This window comes from Alosa pseudoharengus, unplaced genomic scaffold (genome assembly GCF_046254945.1).
Source record: "Alosa pseudoharengus isolate Yale_2024_CS ecotype anadromous, Long Island Sound unplaced genomic scaffold, YU_APseudo_1.1 YU_APseudo_1.1_scf_10, whole genome shotgun sequence".
Lineage (NCBI taxonomy): Eukaryota > Metazoa > Chordata > Actinopteri > Clupeiformes > Clupeidae > Alosa > Alosa pseudoharengus.
Genome location: NW_027468565.1, coordinates 10190596 through 10217090, shown reverse-complemented (window position 1 = coordinate 10217090; position 26495 = coordinate 10190596). Strand labels below are relative to the sequence as shown.

The 26495-nt window shown below is 44.2% G+C and overlaps 1 protein-coding gene across 1 annotated transcript in view; it reads right to left on the bottom strand.

Annotated features, from left to right (window-relative positions):
* Window positions 1-26495, bottom strand: part of LOC143109939 (uncharacterized) — a 95636-nt gene that overhangs the window by 9982 nt on the left and 59159 nt on the right. The window contains exon 10 of the mRNA XM_076272743.1: window positions 10119-10361. Within this exon, the coding sequence (XP_076128858.1) occupies window positions 10119-10361 (243 nt within the window). The remainder of the gene's footprint in view (window positions 1-10118; window positions 10362-26495) is intronic.

Genomic DNA, 26495 nt, shown 5'->3' with positions numbered 1-26495 from the left:
CTAAAACACCCAATAATGCATGTAGGGCAGAATTAGGCCGTTTCCCATTGGCTTTACCAATACAGAAAAGAATCTTGAAATTCTGGATGCACCTGAACAGCAGTCCCGAGAACTCCCTCCATTTTGAGGCACTAGAAACCCAGGAGATGAACCCTGAAAAGAGTCCTCTGAGCCAGCTGGTACTGAAGCTAACTAACTCAATAACAACAACTAATACACATCAAGCTCAGTCCAGGTCTGTTTCCCAAACATCAATTAGAGTCCATGAAATAATGAATCAAGCAAAAGAAGAATATTTAGAACATTGGACAAACCAAATTACCACCCAAAGTAGAATGAATTGCTATCTGACCCTAAAAAGAGAATATGAATTGGCAGAGTATATACAAAGCAGAGGCAAACCCTGACCAAGTACAGGCTCAGTGACCACAATCTAGCAGTAGAAACAGGCAGACACAGGAAAACCTGGCTTCCGAGAGAACAACGAATATGTGGTCACTGCCAGGCAGAGATGGTTGAGACAGAGGAGCACTTCTTTCTACACTGTGAAAAATATGAAAACATTAGACGGGCTTTCTTCCCCAAATTCCAAAGAGATATCCCACATTTTCAAGACTGGGACAATAATGAAAAAATGACCATACTCCTTGGCGAAGGACCCTCTGCTGCCCTAGCAGCACAATTTATTTTGAAATGTGAGGATCTGAGGGACTCAACCTGAAACATGTACATACACATCACACACACACAAAGACATGCACACACACACACCATCCTATTATTACTCTTGCTATTTATGTTTGTAAAAAAAAAAAAAAAAAAAAAAAACCTGTCTCTGTGTTAACAGACACATATACATGTTCCTGTGCACAGATGTGTGTGTATGTATGTATATGTACTGTATGTGTGACCATGTATATATGTGTACACAGACCTACACGCGCACGAACACACAAACACTCAAACACTCAAATGCTATTACTTACTCTATGTTCACATGTTATACCCGCATTGCTGTATGTCTATTTTCTTTCTTTTGTTATTCTACTGTGTTATCTGTAACACTGGCTTTTGCAACACTGTATCCAAACAGTCATGCTAATAAAGCTCCTTTGAATTTGAATTTGAGAGAGGTCAGAGACCCGTCAGATAAACAGAGTGGATGTAGTTGCATTACAGTGTGGTCACATAGGCCGAGATAAATGTCCCCTCTCACCCCTGCCTTTCAGCGGCTGGCAGCAGCAAACCGATCAGACGAGCCCGAGATGATGATCATAGATGAAAATAGTTGCAGTCATTGCAGATGAAAAGACGTCTTAAAATTGCGAACAATGCATACAAGGCCTTCCCGAATGACAGATACAGATGTCGCCGAAAAGGAGTGCGTCATTGACCGCAGTAACATGCAGGGAGTAACCCGGTTTTCAACAGCAATATTCGTTTTGCGCGCGAGTTGTGTAAACTCATTCTGATGGCATCAATCAATTTAATCCGGTATTTGGTGCAAACTGAATATCGCTGCTACATTTAAAGCCCGAATCATTGTGTACGGTGAATTGAATGGACACATTTAGATCGAGCATGGCAAGTCATTGCAATAGCCTATAATAATAGGCCTACAGTGGGCAGTGCTTCGACTTGGCCAGCTTCCCTCGTGGTCTGCGGGCGGGATCACGCGGCATCACACGACTTTAATTTGTATTTTTCCAGTGACGCTGCAACGACGCTGCAACAACCGGCAGAGGTCTCAAGTGAGCAGGGTGTCTCGTAAAAAGAAATGGAGCTGGAAAACCCTACACAGACTTCACTACAGTCTTTAGCAGACTGGTTTAGAAATAATTTAATAGCCAGAAATATGCCTGCCCTGCCCTAATAAAGAAATATTTGGTTAACGGCGAGTGAATCCTGTTTGCAGCCGTAGAAGAAACGCAGGACAAATTAAACATTCTGGTTTTCTCCGAGTGCAACGATGATAGACAGACATCATTTGGACAAAATATAGAGCATATTAACCTCCTTTGCTCAGCCAAATGCCTTCCTGTTACGTCCTGTTATCACGGAGTTACAGGCGATAAACTATTTTTGATGGTCACACGTTTACTTCATTAGCGTTTATTTTTTTGATTATCAAAGAGTGTTTTTCATTTAAAGGCTTGACTTCGTGCTTATTCAGAAGAGCATTTAGTGCTCTCCCCAATCCCAGACGTTCACATTGCATGTTTGTTTGTAAGGGATGCAACCGCGAGATACGCTTGTCCTATAGGCGCCGATACCGTGGGTGCTCCGTCTCTCGGGCACCCACTGAAAACATCGAGCACCCACGTGTGCCAGCTTACAGTCCCGGCTAAATTTACATTCATTTAAAATAAAACATCGCAGTTTATGTTAAATTCAGCATCTCTCATAATGTGATTGGATATGTTGCTGTCAATTCCCTACTCCATATACTAACCACCAATGGGAGCGTCTCTCGTATGAAAATTCCTGACACTTCCCACCTGAAGAATTAACGCAAGGCTTTGTCGGGTCTTCAGCCCCGAATGTTTAAAATGTATATAGCCCTGAATATCATTTTAAAAGTAGTCTGACAAAGCTTATTGTTTTGTGACACAGCTAAACACTGGTACCTCATAGAATGTCTATAACATAGCCTAGGTGGTCGCAACTCACAAAAGTAAAGCAGAACTCACGCAAATCTAGCCTACAACACGCAGACAGCTTCATGCTCAGGGGAGAGAGCTCGCGCGCGAGCACTGTGCTTTATGATTGTTGGCTTCTGATGGTATCTTGCTAATTCACTGAACTGCATTAGGTGAAACAAATGGTATTGTCTTTATCTTATAACTCCTTGTCTGAGCAACTACCAGGCCTATGGTTTTTAAAAGTCAGATGTTCCCTGACAAAGACATTCGAAAATTAAGAATGTTTATTGACTTGAAAAATACACAAATTTTTGCAAACTCCCTTCATTCAACCCTTGAAGACATCGCGGTCTGGTGCGCTATGTAGATCGTTTCTCGTACCATTTAATTTCTCAGAATTTAGGTCTACTAGGCCTACAATAACGTCATCACCAAATACATCTTTTATTTTTAGTTGATCAACCACAAAGAGTAGCATAGGCCTATTGTGCACAGTGCACTGACGACTGTAGCAGCCCAAGGTAACCAGTTGTTGTAGATGAGAGGCAACCCCTTGTTTCAGATAGCCTGGACAACATGTTACCTGGGTGTTGCCTACGTTATTAATTAATTGTAGCCTACAATAGTTAATTGATTCGCGTAACATATTAGTTGGCTCAAAGAGTAGGGAATCAGGGTGGAGAGAGTCACGCGTGTGTTGCTTTTGCGGGATCGAATCCAGTTTAATGCTAGTTTTCAAAACATATTTTTTACATGTCTTTTGTCCGAGTGGCTGTAATGTAGCCGAGCGCTCATGGCGTATGAAAAGCGACTTCAAATCGCCTAAAACAACTTGTTTGTGAATGTCTGACAACTGCTGCAGCGCATGCACGCGCAAGGAAACTAGTAGGTGGAGAAACCAGAAGGCACACAACACCGGAACGATTTTAAGGCTATTTCGCATAGGCTACTCAATGGTGCTATTTCACACGCATTATAGCGACCCCCACTCACCGGGGTTAGGTGGAAGGTGTTAATAGACGATTGGCGTAGCCTACAGTGGACTAGGGCTGTCAAAATTGCTCAAAAATGACGTTCGAATATCCCCTCTAAAATAAACGCATGTATTCGAATATATTGGAATATCTAGGCTATATTATTTGCGCATTATGTCAGTGACGCGCATCATGTCATCTGTTTTTAACTTTTTGTATGGTTATTGCTTGACAGGGGGGATCCCAAGCAGCTTTCAGCCATAACTTAAGGCATTTCCTAATTCACCCGACATTGATATTCAAAATGTTGAAACTATTTCGGCATAGCCTATAAGCAGTTTAATTAAATGTAATGTTAGTTGTAAACAAACGGGCTACTTGGTGAGGCTTGGCCTCACAGATGCGCTCGTGCCTTAAATGGCAATACAAATCTTCACGATAGGCCTATTAACTGACCGCCCGATTCACGTTGGCTGGGGGGCAAGGGGGGCCATCAGACATTTGTTCCCAAGGGTCTATGAATTGTTAATCTGGCCCTGTCCCCAACGAACGCAACTTTCCACCTCTGAGACAGCTTAAAAGAAGTCTAGAGCAGTGTTTCCCAAAGTCTGGGTCGCGACCCACGGGTGGGTCGCAGGAGAATTTATTTGGGTCGCCAGCCCAGCACAATTTATGTTGTGTTATAGGTCTAACTGATACCATTTGTCATTTGATACCAGGAAAGTTAACAGTTTTCTATTAGGATGTAGTTTGTTAACTACCACAGTTACGGTTTTGTCATAAAAGCTCATGAAACTGGCGCATGAAACTGGGGGACGAATGCATCGCAGAGGGGGAGCCAGAGCATGGATATCTACCTCTCAAAATGAAACCGTTCTGTGGGGCGCCTGCCATGACCTGTACCTCGCAGTTGCAAACTGCAAGGGACATGAATCCGCCTATTTGCACGAACATTAACAGTTCCTCAACTTTACCGATTAAAATCTAGTGACCGTGCTGTCAACTAAAGCAGACAGACATCCATAGACCGGATAAGGATATTCAATTTGCATGTAGATAGTTTCGATTGTAGATGCAATCTTTAAAGTTAATAGCAACCTCCTCACATTCTTATTTCTGATTTAAAATGCACAACAGTGCATTATATTAGGCTACAATTTAAATAGACATTTTAAACACTATTTCTCTCGTTTTCTACCTCGCGAACTCCAAAGTAAAGGCGCATTCTTCCGGCTATTGCCCAAAAGCCTCTTGTTCTGATATAACGACTTTATAATATAATACAACAATAAAATATAACGACTTGAGTTATTTGCTGTTTACATCGGAATTGACGTCCACAGTGTTATGGACCAATTTGTCTGCAACGCAACGTAGCCTACAACATTTTTTTTTAGAAATACAGAAACAGCTTTACTATGCTGACGAATGCGCAACATGCGAGAATTTCCCCAAACTCTCGGATGCGCATTAAAAAGTATCTTTTCAGTAGTAATTTCCAACTTTTCACGCTGATGGTGCTCAAAATTAACCTGGCCCTAGCCAGATGAATTTCGCTCCGCCTAGCTCCACTCATCCATCTGGAACCGATCCATTGAAGTGTTGCTTCAGAAGGCTGGACCTAATGCTTGCATATGATTGAATAAGCCACTTGTCCGTCATCTATTGACGTGCTACTTCAACCACTCACATCGAAGCCAACCCGTGACGCTGATAACAGTCTCACAGTCGCTTCTACGCTATGTCACATCTATGAAACTCCCGCCCTGCGTCCTGATTGGCTAAACCATAAAGTTGGTTGGAGAAATCACTCTCAATGGAAGAGGTTCCAGATGGATGTGAGTGAAGCTAGGTGGAGCTAAGCGGAACAACATTCATCTGGCTAGGGCCAGGTTAGCTCAAAATGCAACACTACCGTGTTCAAAGCAGGATCTATCTATCTAGATCAGAGGTTCCCAAACTGTGAGGCGCGCCTCCCCTGGGGGGCGCCAAATAATTTGAGGGGAGGCGCGGAAGGTTCATTCAAAAAAGAAGGAAAAACGTTTATTTCATGTTAGAACTATCTATGTTTTTTTTTTTTCAATGATTATGTAATTGTCAACATTATAAAATCGAAATAAATCATAGAAGAGATGTATACTAAATCTTTGGGATAGTGGAAAGTATTATTGATCCCTATCCTGAGTGAGAATGTATTGTGCCAAAATTCATAACGTAATTTAGCAACAGTGGCGCCAGCCGAGCTAGCTGCAAGATACCAGTGAACGGTAACTTGCAGCTTGGAGCTTGAGCTCCAAGCGGATTTGTACATGCAGCCTTACAACACTGTTTACAGCTCCTCGAGTCACGGACATGATAAAATGTATTTTTTGGAAAAGTTGGAGAACCTGTGGCCTAAAACAATGTTGGTGGTTGCAGGGTAGATTTGAAGTGAAATGGGTCGCGATGGTCTGTCATTTTTAAAAAGTGGGTCGCCAGAAAAAAAGTTTGGGAAACACTGGTCTAGAGGACTCCTAACTCACTAAGACCTACTTACTGTAGGCTGCTCAAACCACAGGCCTTTTTTTTGGGCAAGCCTGCATTCGAGGCAGGCCTTCTGTTGAAGAATTTTATATAAATCCTGCGCTAACAGTAATCCTCCTACCCCCCGCTACCACAGCTGTGGATAGTGTGGCATGCTCACGCTTTATGTCTCCTTCTTGCAAACTAGGCCTATAGCCCAACCATTTACGTCTTCAAAAAATAATAACTTGCCAGATATGCCTTCATATCTTTGGGCTTCATTCAGCATTTTGTTCTTCCACTGGAAATGACTCTTCTACATTTGCTGCCTGCTGCATCCTTTCTGTTTGTATTGTTTAGAAAATGTTTGACGTCTTGAGTTAATGCATTAAACATTGTTTGCTGGTAACCAGCCACAAATAGCCTACAGATTCTTGCGTGCGTACATTCTCTATTCTCTCCAAAATGTGCCCGTTCTATAGGCTGGCCAAGTGCGTAATTCTGCGGCATAAAGCAGATGTATTTGTTTATTGTACAGAAAAATAAAAATAACCTGTCAAGCAGTCAATTGACTACAGTGCAGTCAATAAGTAGGGCAAATTACGAAACCAAAACGTGGGTCATAGTTGTCTAATCCTCTGCTGTGAGGCCAAACCCATGAACAAAGACGCATTGATATCTGCAATAGTTTTTTTTTTGGCGAAACAAGCTCACAGCCGAACGAGTCATAGCACTGAAGGGAGAGGCAACTGGCATGTGATCTCCCCACAGGCCAATGGATGTACAAGTTTTCTTCTGTGCCTACGATATTTAATCCAGTGTTTTGTCAAGTTGCAAAATGCTATTCCTTTTAACAAATTTTTATGATAGTATGAGGTACTTTTTGTAAAGGGTACTATCTTAATTGCTTTATACTCAATACTTGACCAATGGCTATTGCATCTGTCTATTGAAAGTGAGAATTTGGCATGTGATCTATTGCGTAGGCTTCATAAAATAAAATAAACAGATTGCTAATGGCCTACAAGCTGATCTGGAGGTTAGCTTTTTACTAACAGGATGCATCGTTCAACTAACCAACATGTAAGTTACGACTGTTTCCCAAAACTGTCGTACTTACATAGTACTGTAAGTTTGGACCATGATAGTTTCCAAACTTCAGTAGTCTGGACTAAAGTGGTTAATGACGTTTAGTAGCACGTGAACGGGCACCTGCACATACTTCTGTGGCGCATTGCGTTAAGGCCGGCAGATGACATATGACGGCAGATAGTGGTTGCGAACGTTCGTTGCTACTATGGTTTTGGGAAACACTAACGTAGTGTAACGATGCATTGGACTATGTAAGTTCCAAATATGAATGTAATTCTGCGGCATAAAGCAGATGTATTTGTTTATTGTACAGAAAAATAAAAATGACATGTCAAGCAGTCAATTGACTACATTGCAGTCAAGAAGTACAGTAGGGCAAATTAATTTACGAAACCAAAACATGGGTCATAGTTGTCTAAGCCTCTATAGCGTAGCCTGTTAAAAACGTTGCAGAAACCTACCCAAGGCTACAGATTAATTCTGAACAGTTATTTCTCTACTGGCTCAATTATCACACCACTGTTTTGATTTGCATAGTTGCGTTAACCCAACACTAACAATAATGTAGACAGCAAATTTCGATTTCCGTTACCACCGTGTAGTCAAGCCTTAAGCCCAAGTAGCATAAATGGATGTAAATCGAGCTTTTTTAAGAACGGGCGGCAGGCAGAGCGATGCACAGTGGCAGAGCGACGCACAGTGGCTGAAAGTGGTACTAAAGCTTCACGCAGCTTCAGGCCTCGTAATGCGCGACTGAAGTGGCCATTTGAAAGCGATGCCCACTGTACCATTTCGTTACTGCATTAACCATAGTGATGTTCTTATTGAAAATTTAAAAATACTAAAATTAAAAAGTATTGCATTGTGTTAATTCATCTTGATATGTTTTAAGTTTAAATTTCAGCTCAGTGAAGCACTTAAAGCACCAACACTTCATTAAGTTACTTTTCTTGTAGAATTGTAAATCATAAGTCATAGGACAACCTATTGAGAGAAAGTAGAATAGAACATTATGTCCAATATTCCAATTTATGGTTTAACCCATTTCACCCCATCGGTCACAATTGTGACCGAAAAACAATATGTACTTATAAGCCTCTAAAACTGTAACTGGGGAATATCTCAATACTCTTTCAGTAAATATTGAAACAATAGAGTGTTTCAATGAAATGTGTGCAGTGTCAAATGTTTTGAGTAAATTGTCACATGACCAGAGCTGTTTACTTCCTGGTTGCACCTTGAGAAGAGGATGACGGCCTCACAGCTCCCAAATAAAAGGTTTTTAAAGTATGTTAAAACAAACATAGGACAAATATTTTTTGTACACATGGTCTTTAAGGTGTCTAGTTATGATATATACATTTATAATTATTCAAATGTCTTTGGTGTGTTTGCAGAATGAGTAAACATGTTAACGGTCACAATAGTGACCGGTGGGATAGAATGTTGTATCTAGATGCACACATTCTTCTACACCTACAAACACACAGACATACACATACTCATACATACACACACTCACACACAGATACACACACACATACATACTCACACACACATACACACAGATATACACACTCACACACACACACACACACACACACACAGACATACACTCACACATATTCACATATTCACACACACAGACAAACACACTCACTAACATACACACACACACACACATATTCACACACACACACACACACACACATATTCTCACACAAACACACACATGCACACACACACATACAAATATTCACACACACAGACATACACACACACTCACACACACACAAACATACACACTCACACACACAGATACACACACACACATACACACGGACATACACACTCACACATACACACACACACACACACACAAATACACACATACACACACACACAGATATACACTCACATACACAGATATACACACTCACACACACAGATATACACACTCACACACACACAAATACACACACACACACACAGATATACACTCACACACACAGATATACACACTCAGACACACACACAGACATACACACTCACACACACACAGACACAAACACACACACACACAGACATACACACTCAAGGGGACTTCACATTGCACGCGACATGCACTTTGCCTGCTGCTCTCACACACACACCTACAGATACACGCACACACACACACACACACGCACACACACACACACACACACACATATATATATATATATATATATATATATATATATATATATTATATGTGTGTGTGATTTTTGATACTAAAAGTACTTTGATACTAAAAGTATGATTCTATGTAATGACTTTGCAGTGGCGCCAATTTGCAGTGTTTCACTGTTCTGCATGGCTCCGTCAGTAGCTATCTGCTCCGGATTGCCAGGTTGCCACTAATCAGGGTCTGATTCAGTGTAGTCCACGTGAGATGGGATGACCAACGCCATCTCCCGTCAGCCTGGAAGGATACTTAAACCCTAACTATTTCCTTGTCTAGTTAGAGCAGCTGATGGATCTTTAGGTGAAGTCATGCTGTCTCTCCCTTGATGCGCATCATTGTAAATAAACTCTGTTCCTGATTTTTCATACTATTGGTCTGACTGGGTCTCTATTAAATCTATGGTATCAAAATTACCATCACTATATAGGACAGTAATTAAGGGAAAAAAGTGAAGCTGCTGCGGTGTTAAATGCGATGTGGTTGAAAATTTGGGTGCACCTAACTTTTGTGCTGGTGCACCTAAGAAAAAAAGTTAGGCGCACCAGTGCAACCAGTACAAAAAGTTAGTCTAGAGCCCTGGTTCTGGAGCAATGTAACAGAGAAGAAAGGGTGTGTTTTTGGCGCACTTTGCGTCAATCAGGTTCTAAGGGTTAACAGGAAAAGATAAGCCGGTAACCCCACCTTGGCATTCCCGCGTGGACGTCTCGAAGTACGTGCCGTCGGGGCACTCCTCTGAACAGGTGCCCTCATAGAGCTTCGGAGTGGGCGTGGAGCATGTCTCGCAGTCATCCGCCAAAGGGCCAGAGCAGGTGGCACAGCTGGGGTGGCAGCAGACACAGTGACCCTCATCCAGGTCCTCAAAGTAGCCCTCTGGGCAGCTGGCTTGGCACACACCGTTCAGCAGCAGGTACAGGAAACTGCACTCTGTTGAAGGCAGAAAAGCACCATAAGATAGATCAAACACATCTATCTATCTATGGATGTATCTATCTATCTATTCATTTCTTAATTAGAAGCCCGGATAAATCACAGATGCTCCTCTTCCATTACACCAGCTAATTAATTTAGCTGACAGTTTTTACCCAAAGCGATTTACAAATACCTATTGCAGGGTCCAGGGCACAAAGTAAGTAAGTAAAAAGGATTTATAAAGCACATTTAAACACAGTGTTCACTGACCAAAGTGCATATAGAACCAGAGCTGTTTATGACTACAAGTTTTATTGAGTGCACAGCTAGACAGATGTATTTGAGTCAGGAACCCTCACTTTTAAGTGCCCCACTTGATCGCACCACTTTTCGAATGCTGACCATTTTAAGTCATAAAGAGACCTCGTAGAAGGAACTCTGGCACTCTGAATGGTTGCGATGAATTTACGTGGCAGCCCTGTGGAACTCAGCATTTCCCTCTCACGAGGAAGACGCACAGGTTCAATAAGCTCGGGTTCGGGTGAAGTAACTCTCCTCCCATCTGAGACAGGAGGTCCGTGCGGTTGGGGAGATGCCAAGGCTCTGTACTATTAACGTGTCTGTGCACTAATAAATGACACAAGTGGAGGCGTTGTATGCACGTTAGTTAACCTTTACTTCCTTGTTTACATTCCAAAACATATCAGAAGAATCTCTTCTGGGACACCTCCCCTTTTTAGATAAAAGCCCTGACACAAGCTTGAAATAAATCACTTCTTAGTTCTTGTTAAACAAAGGCTCTGGAGATTAGAAACATTCTCCTTTTCTAGATTATGAACTATTATTATTTAACTAAAACTCTAATCTATCTTTAATCTAAAGATCCAGTTTTTATGGAGGACGTGAGACCGCCCTGATCTGGTGATAGTCAGGGTTTCTGATAAGGCAGGTGGAGGAACAGGATCATGTGGAACCTCTTGTTCTTGGGCAGGTGGTTGAGACAATGGGCGTAGATGGATTCTGTTGTGTCTAAGCAGTTGAACACTTGTACGTAACTGTCTAACCATGAGCAACTGAAAAGGTGAGTAGCCATGTTCCAGAGTAGCTCAATATCCAAGTAAGGCTTCGCTCGGATCCCCTCCTTTTCTCCACAGGCTTTTGACCGTACCAACAGCCCGCTCAGCTTCACCGTTAGCTTGTGGGAAACGAGGGCTGCTTGTTACATGTTGAAACTGAAAGTCAGTGGCAAAATGTTTGAATGCCTCTGAGGCAAACTGTGGGCGGTTGTCTGACACTACAGTGTCAGGAACTCCATGTCTTGCAAAGACTTGTTTCAGTGCAGCAATAACAGTGTCTGATGTGGTAGATCTTAAGCGTGCGACTTCTATATAACGGGAGAAGTAGTCCACAATCAGTATGTTTGTTGTTGCCAGTCAAACAAGTCAGTCCCCTCTTTGCCACGGCCTGTCTGGACTAGGAGTTGGAAGAAGAGGCTCACAGTGTGGTCGTTGATTGATTTCAAGGGCGTAGGTTTGGTCTGAGCTTTGGTGGGGACACTACCCACTAAGCCCCCCCCAAAAAAAGAAAAAGAAAAAGCCACTTAGCTCTTTCACCAGCCACTATAGATATATAAAATGATTAAAATGATGTGCTACTCAGGGATGGATTACTGCACGGGCCTACCGGGCCCAGGCCCAGGGGCCCAAGGGGTCAAGGGGCCCTGAAGCCCAAGCCTTTGCATGGAATCATTGCCTCATTATTAACAAATCAGGATGTAGGCTATGAATCTGATTGAATTTAGTTTCGGCCATCCCCAAAATGCACCAGAATACAGGAAATCACATCAAACAAATTTTAAAAATTCTGGGGGAGGACCCCCAAACCCCCCTCCCACATATACGACAATAAGTGGGGGGCCCTTAATACATCTGGGCCCAGGGGCCCGAAAGTTCATAATCCGCCCATGGTGCTACTGTCCAACTACTATCCATGATTAAAATGTGCTGTCCAACTTGATCTAACTATACTGTGTAGTTTACATAATCTGATATTAATATGTACAGATATGTAGGCTATATTTAACATTTAACATTTATTTTCTATTTGGTCTTTTATGAAATCATGCATTGACCCATTTAAGCACAGCTCAGTTTTAAGAAACTTAAATACATGCATGCTTAGCATTTTGTGAAAAGAAATAATTAAGGCTACATTGACAAACTCTTAACCCTGAGCTGCCTGTATATTCTCTGATTCTAATATTTACAGATATCTAGGCGATGTAAGCACAGCTCAGTTTTAAGATATGCTTAAAGCCGAAAGACCATGTTGAATTTTGCTACAATTTATTTCAAAACCGGATTACTCTGGAACAGCTAACTATACACGGGAATGCATTACACCTTTGTGTTCGGTAAGGTCTGCTGTTTATTCTGATATATGGTTTGTCATGTGTTGCATGAAGAGTGTGTAGGCCTACGATATTCCACCGAGACGAATGGATGTGGAGATGGGCGCAGAGAATAATTATTAAATCTCTTGAAGTTATTTTTCTCGCGAACTGTTTATCACAGGCTAGCTAGCACCGTTTAAAAGCTGAGAAAAGGCTCTTTCATGTGACACATGTGTGATGAGTAACCTACTTCTCGAGGAGTTCAACAGAGAAGAATTTGGACGCCCTAACGGCTCCCACACACAGCTGCGTTCCGTCAATGCATGCCAGTGGGTGTTCCCGACGGTAGCTATGCAAATGACTTAAAGTAAAACCGTAATGTGATTGGTTGGTGCCGTCCGTAGATTGGCTTGATTGGCCGGTGCCGTCTGTCGGTGCAGCAACAGCTGAACTCCTCAACGCGAGCGGCGGGAGAAACGCGGCGCGACGGACCCACAATTCAGTTCGGCAACGGAGGCGGCCTACAAGATGAAGGTCTTCTTTTCCCTGCCAAAAGGGTTTCATCCCAAGGTCAGCCGGACATCTCTCGGGCCGGTCATTGAGGCAGTATTTGATGATTCGCTGACATGTCTCATCTGTGTGCTGTTCATCACAGACTTTCTGAAGATACGTTTTTGAAGCTGGTAATGTGGCACACTCTCTCCTTTTGCTTGATTCCTCATGTTAAATTTAGCTCGTTCAAAAATGATATTGTGTCTGCCAATACAATGATTTTGTTGACGTTTGTATCAGTAACTTTCCACGAGTCTTCGAAGTCAATATTTTCAATTCTGACACCATGTACTATTAACGTGTCTGTGCACTAATAAATGACACACGTAGAGGCGTTGTATGCACGTTAGTTAAACTTCACTTCCTTGTTTACATTCCAAAGCATATCAGAACAATCCCTTCCGGGACAGGCTCTCCGACCAAAAGCTGGAAAATATCCGCCAGCCATGGCCCGTTTGTCCACCACGGTGAGACCCCCGTCCCTCACCCTTGCCCACATACAGTAAAGGCTTTCAGTAAACCTAGTCAGTGATGATCCAATCAGAACTAATGGATCACCCAATCAAACTAAAAGAACAACATTTCTGGAAAAGTTGGCACATGGGTCATTCCATGTCAATTCAACCAGGACCCACAGACTTAGGTCTCAAAACATTCTGAAAAAATGACCAGGTGTACCTATGTTACCCAGGAGACACACTGTAAAATTACTTTTATGTAAGATCAATACTTTCCAAGATACAGTCAGTTTTATGGGGGGAGGGGGGGGGGTGTCGATTTTGTTGGCCACTTTTTTTGGTCAAAGTTCACAAGCCCTCAAGGACTCAAGGACTAAACCATGTAGGAGGCTCAAATGTTGCATGCTGGTACATATAAGTATACTCTTTTGATCCCGTGAGGGAAACTTGGTCTCTGCATTTATCCCAATCCATGAATTAGTGAAACACACTCAGCACACAGTGAACACACAGTGAGGTGAAGCACACACTAAGCCCGAGGTGCCTTGCTCAAGGGCACTTCAGCCGTTCCTACTGGTTGGGGTTCGAACCGGCAACCCTCCGGTTACAAGTACGAAGCGCTAACCAGTAGGCCACGGCTGCCCCAATGCTACAGTATGTAGCAAAATTGCTACTTGTCTTATGCAAATCTTTCTTTTTTTTATTTTCCACCCTAAACATGGGCAAAATGCACCATTGAGACAAATATGTCTTCCGAAGGCCTAAACAGAGCCCAGCCAAAAACTTTGAGGGACAGCTATGACCATGCAGAATCATCCAGACCATACCATTGACATGGAATGACTCACATGTACAATTGATCAAACATTGCTTCTTCAGCCAAAGAGTGTAGCTCTTCAGTGACAATGATTCCACAATAATATTGTCAATCACGGAGTGCCCGCGCTATGTGTAACCCTGGGCATGCTGATGGTTGGCAGTATGCTACTGTTGAGAAAGATCTTTCTCTTATTGTTCTGGGCCAGACATGGCCACTGAGTTCTGATGTGCTTGGGTAATAAACGAGATAACGAATCACTGGCATTTTTGTGAGACTTTACAGTATAAAAGTATACAGTATAAAACACATACTTAAAGGAACCATATGTAAGATTGTGGCCAAAACTGGTACTGCAATCACTTTCAAATTACTGTAGAGAGGTGTATCCCCTCCCCCTCCCCCCTGACTTGAGGTTGCCAACCCGGATACCGAAACACTACTGACTTTGTGATTAGTAGATAGGTGGAGAGTGGCGCATCAGGCCAAAACACAACATGACATGACAAAACACAACATCAACATCAGTTGAGGGCTGCAACTTCACTTTTTAAATTACAATATCCTGGCCGGATTACTGTTGTCAGTGATATAAGTATTTGAAATGAACATGATTTCTTAATGTTTAGTGACATATCAGGGCCATTTTATGATTAATTGAGATACATTTCTTACATATGGTTCCTTTAAAGGAAGCGTATGCAAGAAATGTATTTCAATTAATCATAAAATGGCCCTGATACTGTATGTCACTAGACATTAAGAAATCATGTTCATTTCAAATACTTATATGACTGACAACAGTAGTCCAGCCTAGTGTTGCACGGTGTATCGATACTAGAAAGGTATCACAATGCCTTCACGCAAAAAACGATACGATTTCCGACATTTTTAGAATCGATACTTTATAAAAAATAATAACGTTCTGTGTCTGTGTGGACTGCTCCCACTCTCCATGCTCCTTGCATGCGTCTAAGCAAGTGGCTGTGTCAAGCAGGTATCTCTGAGTGAGCCAGCCAACGTCAACATAGTTCTTTGCCGACAGTCCTCGGCTTGTGGATAAAACAAAAGGTGAAGTGAATTCTGGAACTATTTTGGATACATCGCGGATAGTAAAGGGAAGCCATCAGGTACACAGAGGCCCGTTTGTAAAATATGTTTCAAAGTCATTCAAAAGCAATAGGCTACGCATAGAACTTGGCTAAGGACCTCACAGACATATCCCAACATTTTTAAAGAGTTCAAAGAACGACAGGTTAACGAATAGGCTATAGAAAACACCACTACATGATTGGTGCCAAGTTCATCTCTTCAGTTTTAGTCTAGCCTAACTGAAACTGAAACGCGCAACAAAATTTCCCTAACATTAGTTATTTGTAGTTATTTATGAGTATTGACTAAAATAATATGATAATGCATTTTAAAAACAAACTTTATTTATTTATTTTTAAATAATATTGTCACAGTGGAACATCGAAATATATTAAAGTTCTGATAAATAAAATGTATAAAAATAGAAACTTCAGATATGAAACTTTTTGAACAAAAACACAATAACAACAACCAAATCAAAGTTACCAGTATTAAAAGACTTGGTAAGCTTCACAAATATAACTTTGAACTAAGACTTAATAATTACAAAAAATAATGATAACATTATTACTATCATCATCATTTGTATTATCATTAAACAAGATAAAGGTCACTCCTAGTTTGAGTGTGTGTGTGTAATAATTAGTCCCTATTGCCTTATAAGCAGGGGTGAAAGTAAGCCGGTACTGGCCGGTACGGGGTACCACTAAAATATTCAGAGAGGGTACGCCGTACCGTAAAGAAAACTCCAGACAGCAAAATATATTTGGTCCAGATCTTCATTAGCATTTGGCGCAGATCCTCTAAACGGACCTGCCCCGGGGTCATTTCTTCCAACGGGCCAATACCGGAACAGGTTGGAATTACGGATCAGAGACAGATCTGGGCCAGAACTGGCCCAGTACAGTTAATATTGCCATGGCATTTGGTGCGGATCTGGCCCAGACTCATATTCTACATCTGGGGCTCATCTGGCCCTGGTCTGTGATTCATATAGCTATCAGACAATTGAGACCCACACAATTTGTAATTTTCAAAATAGTTTTTTATTTTAAAAAGGCAAAAGAGAACACTGTGTCCGCTAGCCTAAGCCTACAACATAACAGAAACCAATATGTGAAATATAAGGCTTATGTTGATAAACAAACTCCGCTAAACGCACTGAAAGAAAATGTCATGTTAACATAGTCCGTTGCATCTAACCGGCTGATGTCCCGATGATGATGACGACGGCGCTCAGCTGTGTCGGAGGAAGATTACTGGCAGTCTGGGGAGCACTGAAAGCACAGAACAGTTTAGTCTAGGTCAATTTTGAAAATAAATTAACCCTGAAGGCAAATCATGTTAATTTTTGGCATACAACACTTTTAGGGGTTTTGAAGGGTGCTGAATTCAAATCTTCTGTATGCCAGGATCAAAAATGTCCCATAATGCCTCAAAACGGAGAAATCCAATATGGCCGCCACCGCCAGGTCAAAATCTAATTAATCACTTATCTTTAGGACTGTACAAGGTAAAAACCTGAATGTAATGTGCTTTTATAGGTTTTTACATATAGGGAATTCAATGCCATTCTCAGATTTAAGATCAAGACTAGAGAAAATGCTTGAAATGAATGTACATGGTTAAAATTGTTGTCTCGGATAACGAATAATTCATGAAAAAAGAGGACCATGAAACAGGTTGATGGCTTTCTGAAGAATTTACTTGAAACATGTTTTTTATTTTTATATTTTAACTATCTATTTATATTATTTATCTGTATTTTAACTATTTATTTAGTATTTGAAGAAAATGCTTGAAACTCTTAAGCTATTACTACTAGATTTGCCTACTATTGAAATATTGTACCTGAGCCTATTGTTTTGATGTCAGTGTGCTATGATGACATGTTTGCCCATCCCACCCCTACCCGTACCCCTACACACACACAAATACCCATATGTAACCCTGAATGAGGCCACACCCTCTACCTATACACTGAGGAGGCACTTTTTTAGCAATTATCAAAGTCAAAGTCAAAGTCAGCTTTATTGTCAATTTCTTCACATGTTCCAGACATACAAAGAGATCGAAATTACGTTTCTCACTATCCCACGGTGGAGACAAGACATATTTTACCAATTTTAAGTCCACAGACAAACATAACATTCAAGTAAACAAAAAGTAAGTAAATAAGTAAATAAGAGGGCACATATAATGAAAAAATAAGAGCAGCAAAAAATGGTTGAAATTGTGCATAGACAGTCAATAAAATAAAATACTAGTGCAAAGTCAGGCCAATAAGAGGCTGAGGTAGTTCTGTTTGACCTAAGTAAGAAATAAAGTGGCATAGTGGTGCAAGTTATGTAAGAGCAGCAGAAGTGTTGTGTTTTCAGGACAACAACAACAAGTTGCAAAGTGTACAAGTGTGCAAGTGGAGTGGTGCAGGCGGCCATTGTGGGTCCAATGTCCAGGATGTTATGTAGCTGAGGGTGGAGGGGGGAGAGGAGGGAGAGAGTTCAGCATCCTAACAGCTTGGTGTATGAAGCTGTTGGTGAGTCTGGTAGTGCGGGAGCGCAGGCTTCTGTACCTCTTCCCAGAGGGCAGTAGATCAAACAGATTGTGAGCGGGGTGACTTGCATCACTCACAATTTTGGTCGCCTTGCGGGTGAGGTGGGTGGTGTAAATGTCCTTCAGGGAGGGGAGTGAAGCACCAATAATCCTTCCAGCTGTGTTCACTATGCGCTGCAGGGCTTTCCTGTTGTATTCAGTGCAGCTTCCGCCCCACACAGCGATACAGCTGGAGAGGATGCTCTCAATGGTGCCTCGGTAGAATGTGGTCATGATGGCTGGTGGAGCACTTGCTCGCCTGAGTTTCCGCAGGAAGTACAGGCGGCGCTGAGCTCTCTTCGCCAGTGATGCTGTGTTGGTGGTCCAGGAGAGGTCTTCACTGATGTGCACCCCCAGGAATTTGGTGCTGCTCGCTCTCTCCACCACAGCACCGTCGATGGTCAGTGGCAGGTGTTGGGTGTGACCTCTCCGGAAGTCAACAACAATCTCTTTGGTCTTGCTGACGTTCAGCAGGAGGTTGTTGTCCCTGCACCACGTGGTCAGATGGTCGACCTCCAACCTGTATTGAGTCTCGTCGCCCTTGGTGATGAGACCCACCAGAGTTGTGTCGTCAGCAAATTTCACTATGTGATTGTTGCTGTAGGTTGCAGTGCAGTCATGCGTCAGCAGGGTGAAGAGCAGCGGACTGAGCACGCAGCCTTGGGGGGCCCCTGTGCTCAGTGTGATGCTGCTTGAGGTATTGTTGCCAACACGTACTACTTGAGGCCTCTGACAGAGGAAGTCCAGTAGCCAGTTGCAGAGGTAGGTACTGAGTCCCAGTTTGTCAAGTTTGCAGATGAGTTGTTGTGGTATTATGGTGTTGAATGCAGAACTGAAGTCTATAAACAGCAATCTCACATATGAGTCTCTTTTTTCCAGGTGGGTGAGGGCTGGGTGGAGGGCAGAGCAGATTGCATCCTCTGTAGACCGTTTGGCTCGGTATGCAAACTGGAAGGGGTCCAGGGTGGGGGGGAGAATGGATTTGATATGTGACATGACAAGCCGCTCAAAGCACTTCATGATGATGGGTGTCAGTGCCACAGGGCGGTAGTCATTGAAGCAGGATGGAGCAGTTTTATTCGGCACAGGTATGATGGTGGCAGCTTTGAAACAAGATGGGACGATGGCTCGCTTCAGGGAAGTGTTAAAGATGTCTGTGAAGACATCCTTAAGCTCCCCTGCGCAGTCCTTCAGCGCACGACCAGGGATGTTGTCTGGACCTGTTGCCTTACGGGTGTTGATAGCAGCAAGTGTCCTCTTCACGCTGTCGGCAGAGAGGCACAGGGGCTGCTCATGTAGAGGGGGATGGGTCTTCTTTGGGCAGGTGCTGTTTTGTGCTTCAAAGCGAGCAAAGAAGCGGTTCAGGTTGTTGAGCAGAGGGATGTTGCTCTCGCAGCTCTGTGGCGCGGGCTTGTAGTCCGTGAGGGCCTGAATGCCCTGCCATAGGCTTTGTGCGTTCCTGCTGTCTTTGAAGTGGGTGGTTATCTTGTGAGTGTATTCCTTTTTTGCTTCCTTGATGCCACGGGACAGGTTGGCTCTCGCTGTTCTCATGCCAGCTTCATCCCCAGCTCTGTAGGCTTTGTCTCTGGCCCTCAGCAGCCTGAGGACATCCCCTGTCAGCCATGGCTTCCAGTTAGCCCGAGTGATGATGTCTTTTGTGTGGGTCACATCATCGATGCACTTGGTGATGTAAGAGGTTACAGTGTCTGTATACTCCTCTATGTCTGTCTGGTTGTTGTAAGTGGCTGCCTGCTTAAACATTTCCCAGTCTGTTGTGTCAAAGCAGTCTTGAAGAGCATCGGAGGCTCCCTCAGGCCACACTTTTACCTGCTTACGAACCGGTTTGTTCACTTTTACCCTTTGTCTGTATGCGGGCATTAGCATAACAGTGATATGGTCTGAAAGTCCAATGTGGGGGAGGGGGGTGGCTTTGTATGCTCCTTTGTGTGTAGTGTAGACCAGGTCCAGGATGTTATCTCCTCTTGTTGGAAAATCAACATGCTGGTGTAGCTTTGGAAGTACAGTTTTAAGGTTAGCATGGTTAAAATCTCCAGTGAAGATGGTGAAACCGTCTGGGTGTGCCGTCTGTTGTTCACTGACAGCCTGGTACAGTTCACTAAGAGCCGCGTTCTTATCGTTGTTGTTGTTGGTAGGCGGGATGTATACTGCGACTAGCAGAATCGCAGTAATTTCCCTTGGCAGGTAAAAAGGACGGCACTTTATGATCATAAACTCTGCCAGTGGTGAGCAGTGTTTGCATACTACTACAGTGTCCCGGCACCATTCGTCACGGATGTAAACACAGATTCCTCCTCCTCGTGATTTACTTCCCTTTACAATGGCCCGGTCTGCTCGATAGCATGCTAGCTGCTCCAGTTGTACAGCAGAGTCCGGAATGTTGTCATTTAACCAAGTCTCAGTGAAGACAAGCACACAGCAGTTACTTACTGTCCGGTTCGTTGATCTCAGCAGTCGTATGTGATCCATTTTGTTGTCCAGTGATCGTACATTTGCCAGGAGAATGGATGGTATGGCTGGGCGAGTTGGGCTGGCCGCTAGCCTGGCCCGGACGCCTCCGCGCTTGCCCCTCTTCTGCTTCCTCGCACACCGCTTCCGACGCTTTCTTTCCGGGGGAGGAGTAGCAGGCGAGTCCGGTGTTGTTGCAGGCCGGAGTAGTCCGAGTTCCTTTAGTGTCTCTGTTGCAAAGTCCAGAACGCTGCAAAACTTGCTTTTGCAGATGTCAATTAAAAACTGTCTGCTGTACTTGTAGTACGACGTAGTAAGACGAGACGAACACGTAAAACTTTCGGACAAACACTTTTTAAACGAACAAAACACCGTACGGTTGGGACAGAGAGAGGTCGCTGCGTGTGTACGCGCCGCCATCTTGGATTCATTATTGTCGCATTATGTCGCTCCTCTCACATGATGCTCAGCAGTAACAGGTAAACTATAACATAATATCACAACAATTTGTTTAGGACCATGTAATACATCTATAATAGCATGTGAATATTGTTATGTGAGGATTATGTATAGGCTAACTGAATAATTAATATATCGTAAGAAACTAAAAAACGTTAGCTAGTTAGCCTTTGTGAATAGGAAGAAGCTAACTAGAGCCTCGACTCTCCGGGATGTGTGCCCCCTCTTGACAAGATGTTGGCCGCAGCATACAAGGCCCCCGGCACATGAACTGCTCTGAGAGAGCTGAACAGGGGATGAGCCCAGAGCCACAGGTCTGTCGACAGGCTGCAAAGACCTGGAGACCCCAAGCCCCCCTGTCTGTTGATGTAGGCCGCAGTCACCGTGGTGTCGGTCCTCACCATCACATCTTAGCCACGGTAGATAGTGTCTGAGGGCGAGGAGAGCAGCCCTCAGCTCCAGGACATTGATGTGCTGGGATAGCCAAGGGTCCGTCCAGAGACCATTGATGCCCTGACCATCGAGAACGGCGCCCCAGCCTACTGGGGATGCGTCTGTAAATACGACCCAGTCACGAATCTCTGGTTCCATGGCACTCTCCTTCTCGGTGTTGGCGGGATCTCTCCACCAGTATAGGGCACTGTGAAGCCTGCGGGACACAGTCACCTTGGCCTGGGAGGGCCCTTGGGGGCACAGACCAAGGCTCAACAGGCACCTCTGGACTGGGCGCATGTGAAGGGCCATAAGGCCCAAGAGGCGAAGGCAGAGTTTCCACTCCACCTGGGCGTGCAACGTGAAGCAACTGAGACATTGAGACGGTTGCCCTCCTGGAGTCCAGGACCATGTCCAGGAAGGTGCTGACCTGGGAAGGCTGGAGCCTGCTTTACTTGGGATTGGGGCGCAAGCCAAAGTCCTGAATGTGCTTCAACAGCAAGGCCACGTGTAGGCGGCATTGCACTTCTGAGGTTGCACAGATGAGCCAGTCGTCTAGATAGTTTAATATCCTCAGCCCCCTCTGCCTCCATGCACCTGGTAAAGGTTCGGGGGGCCAGAGAGATTCCAAATGGGGGGACTTGGAACTCGAAGACCTGACCCTCGAACGCAAACCTCAGGAACTGCCAATGCCCTGGCCATGGGTATCTGAAAATAAGCATCCTGTAGGTCGATGGTAGCAAACCAGTCCCCTGCATTGATGGCCTGCCGCACCCTCGGGTGTGATGAACCTGCACCTCAGAGACCGGTGTACGTTGAGAGCCCTGAGGTCTAAAATAGGACGAAGGTCCTCTGTGTGCTTGGGTACAAGAAAACAACGGGAGAAGAACCCCGCTTGGGGGTCTGAACTCCTCACTTCCCTTATCGCCCTTTTGTCCAGGAGGGTGGACAGCTCTGCACATAAGGTCTGAGCGTGGGTCATGGTGGAGAGCACCCATGGATCTGCTCCAGCCAAGCCTTAATGCATCGAGCTGAGAGGTGAGGCTGGCTGGCCCGGAGATTGTCAGGAATGACGAGAGCACCTGGAGAGGCCACGGCTAGTAGCACGCTGGCCCCCTGGCCAGCTTGTGGGCGGCCACCCTGCCCCTGGGATGCCTGAAGCCGCTGCCTGAGATCAGTCGGCCCCCAAGACGGATGCCGCAAGGTAGGTGTTGGCTGAGGCGTGAATGCTCTAGGGCGCCTAGCGCCCCTGGTACGCCTGCCAAGAGACCCTCTCACCTCTTCTGCACAGGGCCAGCTGTCACGCGCCTGCTGTGGGCCGAACATGGACCCAGGCTCCACCGGCACTCTCAAAAGACGTTCTCTGTCTGCCTGCTGGAGCTGAGATTAAGACAGCCAGAGATGGCGTCTAGCTACTTAGAACTGAGGCAAGGAGCAGCCTGATGCCACTGCCTGCTCCTTAGACACTGCAGTGAGGTACACAGAGGCTGACTGGAGCTCTATCAAAAGAGTGGGATCACCGGCACTGCTTTGCAAGAGACCAGAGAGGTGTCGAACATACAGGGACAGAATGGCCGCTGTGTTAGCCAGGCGGCCTTGCATCACTATGGGCCTATGCATGGGCCAAGCTTACCCAGCAGCCCCTCCATAGTCCTGCCATTGGCACTGAGGCAGGAGGGACCACCAAAGAGGGAGTTGGGGGAGTTGAAGAGGGGCTCCAAAGCTTGATCCACTGTGGGGAGCGAGCCACAACCTATCAGCCCTTCACCATGCATGTTGGAAAGCACCTTAGCCTGGCCAGACCACCTATGAAAAGTAGTTGGGGAGGAAAACTGGTGACAGACCAAGTCACTAAAGTCTGGTAGGAGGGGAATAAGCGCCGCCACTGGGCGCTCAGTCATGTCTGTGTGGAACCTAGATGCAGAGGCAAGGGGCTTTTCTGGAAGGGGAATATCAAGAGCCCTGGATGCCCTGCCAAGGACCTCCTCAAACAGACGGGCCAGCTCGCCTCCCACGGGGCTGGCTACACAGGGCAGTGCACAAGGTAGCTCCTCTCCCTCAGACGCAAGAACCGTCTCAACGTCCACAATGGCCTCCTCATCTTCCTCCTCCAGCTCATGCGGACTGGTAGAAGGAGCAGGTTGGGGAACTGCAGGCCTTGTGCTAAGAGAAAAAAGTGAGGCTTGTAAGGCTGCTGAGGACTCCCCAAGCGCCCTGGCTACTCTTGCCATCTTCCTTGACGGAACCTCGGAAACAGGAGAACCCGCACGTTTACCAGAGAAAAAACGACAACGGGCTTCCCTTGTGTGTGTAGGCATAATTAAACAATTCATGCACGACTGGGGGGCACCAAGAAAGCATGTTGGTGGCCCAAACACAACACACACTTATCAGGCCATCCAAATGTGCATGATCAGTTAGTGCCACAGCTACTATCTCTCACCAATTCCAAAAGCTTGTAAGGAGATCACCTCCTGTGGTTGCTTCAAGGGATGTCTAAGCCAGCGCTGCAGTTGCAGGAAAAGTTGCATGTTATGCATGGAGTCATGCAGCTGCAGCAGCACCTGTCAGAACACTGCTGGAGAGGAGGAGGATGAGGATGATTAGGATAGCCTAAGTGTGTAGCCTACCTCTTCATACCAAGAAGTTTAAAGAATTGATTAGAACAGAATGGATTAATTACTAAATAAATAGGTAAATATGCATTATTAAATAAATAGTTAAAATACAGATAAATAGATAAATACAGATAAATAATATAAATATATAATTGAAATATGGTAATCAACCTTGCTTCTAAACATGTTTCAAGTAAATTCTTCAGAAAGCCATCAACCTGTTTCATGGTCCTCTTTTTTCATGAATTATTCATTATCCGAGACAACAATTTTAACCATGTACATTAATTTCAAGCATTTTCTCTAGTGTTGATCTTAAATCTGAGCATGACATTGAATTCCCTATATGTGAAAACCTATAAAAGCACATTACATTCAGGTTTTTACCCTGTACAGTCTAAAAGATAAGTGATTAATTAGATTTTGACCTGGCGGCGGCGGCCATATTGGATTTCTCCATTTTGAGGCATTATGGGACATTTTTGAGCCTGGCATACAGAAGATTTGAATTCAGCAACCTTCAAAACCCCTAAAAATGTTGTATGCCAAAAATTTGCCTTCGGGACTTTAAATAAGCACATTTTCCAAAATCCTGCCTAGTCTAGTTGGGCGATCCTGCAGATCAGCAGGTCGGTGGACTTTGACAGCGACAGTTTGTTGTTTCGTGAGTTCTTCGACGTTAGCTAGGCTACTCAATCCAGACTGCAGGGCAGGCTGCTATCATGGCAGCTCGCAGGTCAGCAGCAGTTCCTTGGCAGCGGCAGATCTCTCGCAGAGGCTAGCTGTCCTGAGAAATATTTTCGAGCAGACGGTGAATAGCAGCACCGTTCACGGATGGATGTCAGAGGACCAGGGCAAAAACTAGCCCAATGGACTAACGTTAAAGTTAGGCATCAACCTGTGATTCTTCCTCACTGCTCCTGTGAGACGTACAAAAAGCACACAAAGCAAAGAAACAAAGAGTAAATATTAGATTCAACATCCAAAGATTATTTATTTTATAACAGTACTATAACGTTACTTAACGTTATAGTATGCCAACAACGCATTGCATCCCAAACCGGATAAACTGGAGGACTGCGACAATTCTTGTGGACCTTCGATAAAAGGCTTTACAGCCCAGTTTTTCCACTCTAAATCCATTTTAAACAGGCTTAAAAAACGCCGTCTAAAGCTACCTGCAGTGCTACTAGCAGCAAGGCTAGCTACAGACAAATGGCTACGAATTTGCAGCTAACACACAAGGACACGATATTAAGCGATTTTGGTGAATAATAAGCAAAGCTCACCAATTTAGCCTTAAAGCATATGTTCACATTAGTTGTGGATGCATGTTTAAAAGAACCTAGACTACCAGCTAACCGTAGCTACTACCCAGCTTGTCTGGCACGTTTCAGGTTGTCAGAATTTCAGAGTAAACTAAGTTTGTAAACTTTCATGTTTAATACAGAACAGGCCTAAATATTTAGCAGACTAAAATGACATCAACACCAGTTTACATTTAAAATGATACTTGTATAATGTACTTACCAATAATCACAAAGACGGTGCAGCCTGTCTTCCACTCTGCACAATCACATAACGTAGTTGCAGTTGCAGGTTTATGTGGGGGAAAAGTGGTCCGTTAGTTGTGGCGCGTCAGGTCTGCGCAGCTCCTGAGGATCTGGTCCACACCCGCCGGGCGGACTCAATTCAGTTGTGGCGCGTCTGGTCTGCGAAGCTGCCCCGGATAGGCGCCGCACCCGCTGGATGGACTGTCACAGTCAGAAGCTACAGACAAGTCTGGCGCAAAGTTGGTGCAGATCTGCATAGTGAGTGCGACTGCTGCGCGAATCTGCCGATTCAAAAACGGATCTGGCACAGATGTAAATGCTGTCTGGTCTCTGAAAAATATTGCACTTTCAGCATGACAACACAACTGCTGACGTCAAATTACCAGAAGCAACACGTTTCCCCCAAAATATATTTAATATACATCGTTCTGAACTGTATCTGAATTGTGTCTAAACCTCCCGTGCAGCTGGACAGACAACGAGCAAGCTATAGCGCGCGTAGGCTACAGTAGCCTACAGTAATTGCGCCAACGTGCACAGGTATCCAAAGTGTTTTAGCAGACGGACGTTTCTTGGAAAGTCTCCCAAATAAAAACATACAGGCTAAAGAAAAATATGTTGATGTTTCAATAGCCTATTCTGGTTTTATGTGTGCAATGTTTCGCTGGAGAGACACGAGACATGTACAGCTTAACCAGATCTTGCGCAGCAATAATGA